At 35.0% G+C, this 8,277-nt stretch overlaps 1 protein-coding gene across 3 annotated transcripts in view; it reads right to left on the reverse strand.

The window, feature by feature from the left end:
* The window catches only part of LOC138709777 (uncharacterized), a 29,363-nt gene extending 22,433 nt beyond the window's left edge, over positions 1 to 6,930 (reverse strand). For 2 of the 3 annotated variants that reach the window (XM_069840613.1, XM_069840614.1), the window contains exons 1-2: positions 6,841 to 6,930; positions 4,137 to 4,200 (exon numbers count right to left, since the gene is read on the reverse strand). In XM_069840613.1, the coding sequence (XP_069696714.1) occupies positions 4,137 to 4,200; positions 6,841 to 6,903 (127 nt within the window). In that variant the 5' untranslated portion in view covers positions 6,904 to 6,930. Of the gene's footprint in view, positions 1 to 4,136; positions 4,201 to 6,792 lie in introns of all 3 variants that reach the window. The other variant, XM_069840615.1, reaches the window with a different exon arrangement.
* Positions 6,931 to 8,277: the final 1,347 nt, after the last annotated feature.

Raw genomic sequence — 8,277 nt, forward strand, 5'->3', positions numbered from 1 at the left:
GTTTTGATGTTTTTAATAACCAATTGAATTTGAGCTCTAAATAATATGTCAGCAATCTTACAGGTCATGGCCTTCGTGTAATACCCTATTGTTTACTGTAGTATGTGTTTTGTTTTATTCTGAATGCAATTAATTCTCAAAACTGACGAAAGATGGATTGTGGAAAATAGGAAAATTATGTGGGAAAACTAACGCTTCACTGAAATTTACTATTTTTCTGAAAAGTTTTGGATGCCAAGCTTCAAAATGACGGGTCATTCATTAAAATCCGTTCAACCGTTTTCCCGTAATTTCTACTAGCATTTCAAATTTTATATATATATATATATATATATATATATATATAATATATATAATATATAATATATAATATAGATTTCACTTCTATAAATGCCTAAGGAACAAAAGACAAGCTAATTAAATTTATTCTAGCGACAACATTCAAATGCTAACATGGAAAATATGAAAGCGGTCTACGTGAGCTTCATTTGTCTTCACGTGCGCGCAGCGCTACAATTGGCGATGCTCAGATTTCAATCCTGTTTGAATCTTGAAGCGGCGACAATCAGCTTCTAAAAATGGACTGCACTGAAGTTTTAATTACCGAGGTACAAAAAGAGACGTGCCGTTTGGGATATGCTTCACAACAGATTCATATCTGACAATAATATAATATTGTAGTATTGTATTGAGGTAGGATATTTCGTGTAAGTTAAGTACGCGTATGTATTTTTGTGTTATGACTTTTGTGATAATATAATCGTCGCTTGGTGTGAGATCTTCTGTCTTAAGATTGTAATATAAATAGTGATCTTTATCACAACTTATTTAATACGAGACGTTTACCATATGAAATCTGAAAATAAAATATTTCGTTATTTCTCCTCCCTCAAAATACATTTGTATTTATCAGATACTTTTCAGTTAAAAACGCGATAACTATACGAGTGATACGAGTGAAAACTATAAGTTCACGAATGTCTGTAGTAAAATCTTGCATAATATGATTTTAGAAATAAAAAGTGCCTTAAGTTAAATTTATTAATAGACTTTCTCCGAAACTAATCGATTGTTGAAAGTTCGTCGGCAAATGCGAGCGGGATATTTGCGGTTTTCCTTCAACCAATTGTAGCAGAATTTCTGTGTAACTTTCGTGCAACATAACTAAAACCGAGGCTGCGCTGCTTACGCTACCTAGTGATAACACTGGGAACTACTACTACATGTTATTTTTTTAATCATTGTCATATTTGTTAAAATCTTGTTGTTGTAATTTCACTACTTGAGTAGTGTAGCCAATTAATACAGTTCGCGGGCGCCTATATCGATGAAAATACAGTTTTATTTTTGTTCATTGAGGTCCAGTTGTACGAACACGGAATAAAGTCCTGTTAAAATTAATTCCACGGTTATGCGAGAAATGTGTTGTACGAACTTGGAATAGTGTATTATTCGGAGGATAACTTCCGAATAAGCTATTCCATGCTTTTAGTAGTTGTTAAATTTCTATCTAGAGAATAAAATATAAAATGGCAGCAGCATTAGACATGAATCTCTGATAGTGATGATGAATTACATATAATGTATTTTTGAGAGTGCGGAAACAAAATAAGGCACAGACTCTATCTATTAAACGAGTGTAACAATGAAGAATTTCTGGCAAGATTCAGTCTAAAAATAGACACTGTTTAAAGCGTGCTGGGATTGATTAATGATTATTGGAACATATAACACACAGGTAAAAATAGTTCACAATTTCATCATTATAAAGAAATTGAATTTTTTTAAATGATTAAAATTAAATTGAAGCAAATTCATAGCACAATATTATATCAGTATTACGTTTTGCATTATTATAACCTAGCTATAGACTCCCATGCTCTTGTCTTTTATTTAAAAGTTATGGCATCAGTTTTTGCTTTCTAGCACGTTCTTATAGTCATTCACTATCACAACTAGCTTAAGTGTAATCTTCTATCTAATAATTTTGACTTCTAATTTATTTTGATTTACTCATTTCTTTATAACAAAATCTGTACACAAAATAATGATATGTTCAGAAAATAAATTTCAACAATTACTGGTATTCTGAATGTACTTTATAAACAAAACACCATCTAAAATGTTGCCAACCTCTGTTCCAATTCTGCTAACTATGGAATAAATAACCTTGGAATAAACTAACGTCATACAACACGATACTCCATTTATTCTATAGTTAGGCTATTCCATGAATAGCTATTCCAGATTTATTCTGTGTTCATACAACTGGGCCTTAGTGAAAGGGAAGCAACTTCAAAATTTATTTAAAAAGTATTTTTTTCTCCATTTTATTATTATTGCCTAACTTGCAGCTGTTGAATAGGCCCTACTTGTTCTTATTTTTTTAATTTGATATTTAATAACTCTGTATCAAGTATTACAATATTTGCGTCGATGGCATTTAGCGATATCAGACCTAGGATTCACCATAGATTACCTGATAATAGCCTTACGGTTGAGGAGAACCTGTACGTAAAGCAATCGGCCAAAGTGGGAATCGAACCGACGCCCTAGCTAAGCTCCGGATAAGCAGGCTACCGCCTCAAAACTGTTAATATAGTAGGCCTGCTATTTCATCTAAGGGGTCGATTCCACCTGCACAGGTCATCGAGCGTCACATTATCTTGAAGAGTAACGATCTTAACTTTTACTTGGATACCGGGACAGGGCTTTTTATACGCATCGGGCGAAGCCGTGCATAGGATTTTATGGCCTCCGGCCATGTTTGAATCCACGAACCTGGAACCGAAGACTAGTCTAGAGTGTTACGCAGCACAGGCTACGACTCCTGCTTTAGTGCCAAAAAAAATTTAGTACAAAAGTTACTTTAAGAGAATAAGTTTCGTCTGGTTACTTTTTAATTTGTGTTGTTCGCACCCATTATTACAGTCCAAAGTATATACGGGTACCGATTCTCAGTCTCCCCATTTCATTTTCCCTTCAGATTTACATTTGTTTAAAATATAGGCTACTAACTGCTCATACAAGATAATATATATACAGGGTGATTTAGAACTTCTCCACCAAACTCTGAGGGATGATATGTCTCGTTTTGAGGACCATTTTTTGTCACACAACACATTTTTGATACTTATACAAATCTAGCTTTCAGGTAAAGCATATTTGAACAATTTTTTCCTTGAAATTATTCGAGTTTGCTTCGCAGGGAGCTTTACTTTAAAGCTAGATTTGTATAATGTATACGTTACTGTAGGTACATTAACAGAAAACCACAATTTCAAGTCACACAGAGTTTGTGTGCGCTCGATGTGGGTTTCCGGCGTCTTGTCAGTCCACTCGAGTTATGTAGGCATAGAGGTAAAAGTTGAGACGGTGTCGGGTGAAGTTCCTGGGTAGTTCAGTTGGTGAGAGCGTTGGTACGTTCAGCCAAAGGTCCCGTATCGATACCCGGCACCGGGATAATTTTTCCCTTGAAATTATATTATTTTACTTGATTATATATTATTATTATTATTATTATTATTAATGGCTTTCAGTTTATAATAGGAGACGTAGACTACTATATAATAGGTCTTTTCCTGTGGTTTTTCTGAAATTCGACTAACTGTAGAGAAACTAGAACATAACAAAATACACCATTCTGAAAGCATTTATTTTATTCAATGATAGTCCGAATATCTGAACTATAGAATATATGGAGTACCATGTTGTATAAATTTCGTTTATTCCAAGATTATCTATTCCATACTTATCAGAATTGGAACAGAGTTTGCAATATTTTTAGATTGCGTTTTGTTTGTAAAGTGCATTCACAATACCAGGATTTGTACATGCGGCAGTCGACCTGGTTGGCAAGTTGGTATAGCGCTGGCCTTCTATGCCCAAGGTTGCGGGTTCGATCCCGGGCCAGGTCGATGGCATTTAAGTGTGCTTAAATGCGACAGGCTCATGTCAGTAGATTTACTGGCATGTAAAAGAACTCCTGCGGGACAAAATTCCGGCACATCCGGCGACGCTGATATAACCTCTGCAGTTGCGAGCGTCGTTAAATAAAACATAACATTTACATGCGGCTCGCGACAGGAACAGGTTGGCTGTGAGAAGATACCTGCACATGCGAGTCTTACTCTTACCTCGAGATATTCCGGATTGCTGCCTACATTTTTCATTTATTGCAGCTTCTCCATTTACTAGTGCCTGAAACATACATAAACATACACATTAACTGCTTATGTGTTGTACTACCATTACTTCTATTGGTAGTGCTGCTACTACTACCACTACTATCACTGTTAATAGCACTACCACCACCACCATCTCTGGCCACACAGTTTAAGTTTTCATACTGATTTCATGCCATAAACGCAACAGTAACCAATAGTAAACTACATTAATCGAGTTGCAGTTGTATGTAATATCACGAGTGACATTTTTAGAAGTTCAAAATTCGAGTTATATTTGTAAGTTCTATCTCGAAAATAAAACTAATAGAAATAATAATGAGACACATAAAATAAGACGCTAGCCATTTAAATAAAATACTCGAGTTTAATCACTGACCTTCTCAAACCCATACGTGCTACATGCCCTGCCCATCTCAAACGTCTGGATTTAATGTTCCTAATTATGTTAGGTGGAGAATACAATGCGTGCAGTTTTGCGTTGTGTAATTTTCTCCATTTTCTTATAACTTCATCCCTCTTAGCCCCAGATATTTTCCTAAGAACCTTATTCTCCAACACCTAAACCTCTGTTCCTCTCTCAAACTGGAGTTCAAGTTTCACAACCATACAGAACAAACGGTAATATAACTGTTTTATAAATTCTAAGTTTTAGCTTTTTCGAGAGCAGACTGGATGATAATTTGTGTGTTTCCATTTCGTACTATGTTCTGGTCACGAGACATAATCATATACTTTGTCTTTTCGGGATTTATTTCCAAACATATTTCCTTAATTGCTTCGAGTAAAATTCCTGTGTTTTCCTTAATAGTTTGTGGATTTTCTCCTAACATATTCACGTCATCCGCATAGACAAGCTGATGTAACCCGCTCAATTGCAAACCCTCCCTTTTTTCCTTATTGAATTATTAAATATGTATAATTTATTTTGAAGTATAATGTAATTTACATAGCTCTGATTTATAAAAATAATTCATGATATATAAAATCATAATAGAAGACGTGTCGATTCACATAGGTACACTTTTATAGAAGAACTGCCAATCACAACCTGTTCAAATTTTTGTTCTAAGCCTTACTTGTCTTCGATACTGAAACATTTTGTAAGTTATTCATGTAATACAATTAAAAAATTAATTTATGTGATCTGAATTAATCATTTCTTACAAGTAACTTTATCTTGTATTTAAGTGTGTTATGAAATTAGGGAAAAAATCTGAAATTCCATTAATTCTTCTATAAAGTGCATATGCACAAAAATCACCCTTCTATATAGAGAAAAGTGCACCTGAAGGTGAAAAATTACAAGTTATGTTCAAAGGCAGAAAACGAAAACATGACAAGAGGTGTGGCAGGCAGGGCGCCATTTTTAAAACCTAATTTTCAAGCATAAAACACATACTTGAAGAGTCCACTGCAAGAATGATGGATGTCATTTGGAATACATTTTTCAGGAGAAGCAATTGAAAGTTTGAAATGCTTAGCGCTCAAAGCTTAACTGTATTTTCCGATCATTGCTGGACAATGACTATCAGTGTTAATGCCATATAACTCTGTATGTACATTCTATATGTCTTAAGCTATGCATTGGCAGTCTTGGTTCATTTTCGACAAAAAAGTGACATCCATCATTCTTGCAGTGGAGTCTTCACTTGTTAGCAAAGATTTCTAGATTTTTGAACTTAAAAATGAAAATTCTATTTTGTTTGGCCCTATTCCATTGTCCTTAACTTTAAACCATACGGTATTGAATTTGATCCCCATCTGTAATAGTAATATGCGTTACAAGAGCGGTATGTTGAAGTTTTCATGTTCGAGGAAAAGTTTTAAAAAGCGAGACGTAGTTGAGCTTTTTTAATTTTCGAGAATTAAAAGAAAACATACCGCTCGTGTATCGTACATTATTTTGTGCGAAGATCGTTTATTACATACCTGAAAGAGGAATTTATAATTAGTTGAAATGAAATCTCCAATCTTGGTTTCTGTTCAATGACGGCAAATTTGCAAAACACTCAAATATCTATTTCAACATTGTTGCTTTAAAATGTTTTCTGTGTTTACTATACTCCAGCAGGCCGTGATGTACGTCTGTCTTTTTTTCCCCCAGTCTATGATGAGTCTGGAATCTTGTTGATTTTTTCACGGCTTCCTTAATGTTACTTGCATCACGAATGCAGTAACTTTAGTGGAGTTGCAGAGTTTACTTAATTTTTACAAATATTTAAAAAACAATAATTTACAGTGCAATTTAGGTGAAATTGCAGTGGTAAGTTTCCAATTTATAATTATTACTATATTGAACGTCTCTAAAAATAATATGTTAAAAGCCTAAAGCAGTAAAATCAATATGTCACTTAAGCGGTAAGGAGAGGGAAATTGTTATGTGTGTTAGGTTGAGAATACTGAATGTGGAATTTTAGACTTTCCGCGGATTGATTTTGTGTGGAAACCAAGCAAATACGCACGATCTCGCACTAAAGTTAGAAAACATCTCAGCTTCATCAGTATTCAAATAGAAGCAGAAGTAAACAAGTACATAGATAACTTATAGATGTATAGATAAATAAATATGCGTGTGGAACTACTCAACATAGAAAGATACACTTACAAGATAAAGTAACATTATAGCCAGAACAGCCTTCATATCGCGTCTCACCTCGTGAACACCTTGCACTGCACTGAAGCGACGTACTCGTAATGGAATGCATGACCTACACATTACGTGCAGGAGGGCTCTTAAACACAACCGGATCTTCAGCGGTCAGTAAGCTTATGTTTACAGAGGAACGGTAATGTTAACAGATGCACTGTGAGCACCAAGTCTTTACACAGAGAGCTTTATACGTCATGTGTAAACAGAAGCGGTTTGCACAGCGAGAATAGGAAATAAAACTCTTGCACTTAATTAAAATGTTTCCGTTTGCATGCTGGTTGGAGCTATGTTTCAAAATAAAAGTGGTGACTGTGTTAATGCACTCTCTCTAAATAAATACAATGTAGGTAACGTAAAGATTTATCACATAACCTGAAGTAAAGGTGATCCCAGCTTACTGACTTCCAACCACTCGTCTGCGGTACCTCCATATGGGACAGAAGTGCATCAACATTTCTTACTTACTTACAAAAGTCCTTTAGAGAACCTGGAGGTTCATTGCAACCCTCACATAAACCCGCCGTCGGTCCCTATTCTGAGCAAGATTAATCCAGTCCCTATCCCACCTCCCTCAAACCCATTTTAATATTATCCTTCCATCTATGTCTCAGCCTTCCCAAAGATATTTTTCCCTCCGGGCTCCCAACTAACACTCTATATACATTTCTGGATTCGTCCATACGTGCTACATGCCCTGCCTATCTCAAACATCTGGATTTAATGTTCCTAATTATGCCAGGTAAAGAATAAAATGCGTGCAGTTCTGTGTTGTGTAACTTTCACCATTCTCCTGTAACTTCATCCCTCTTAGCCCCAAATATTTTCCTAAGCACCTTATTCTCAAACACCCTTAACCTATGTTCCTCTCTCAAATGTGAGTCCAAGTTTCACACCCATAAAGAACAACCGGTAATATAACTGTTTTATAAGTTATAATCGTAATTAAATGAGCTACCAACATCCTAGATGATAGATGGCTTACTTAATGGATTATTTTGTTTTCTATTGCTATTTTGGACCTAATTTGTTGTTTACCTTGAAATGCCATAAACTTGTTTTTTCAGTGAATATTTTTAAATTGTATTGTTCACATATTTTATGTAATTCAAAAATATTCCTTTCCAGTTCTCCTTCTATCCTTGCTACTGTTATCTGGTCATCAGGAGATAGTAATATTTTGAAATAATTTCGATTACCCAATAAAATTTTATTCCTTTAATTTGTTTCAACTCATTTTGTAAATTGAACTTTGTGTTCTGGCTATCAGCTCTTCCTTTTACTATCTCACATGATTGCTAGATTGATATTGAGAGACCTGCAACTGTTTTCGAATGTGTGGAACATGTCTAGTGAGAAATTAGCATGTAAAGACGGAGCATGCCTACTCTGAATTCGCCTGGGCTTGCTGTCTTATATGCACCAATTCCGTAACCTTCAGAT

The sequence above is a fragment of the Periplaneta americana genome, chromosome 1 (assembly GCF_040183065.1).
Source record: "Periplaneta americana isolate PAMFEO1 chromosome 1, P.americana_PAMFEO1_priV1, whole genome shotgun sequence".
Taxonomy (NCBI): Eukaryota; Metazoa; Arthropoda; class Insecta; order Blattodea; family Blattidae; genus Periplaneta; species Periplaneta americana.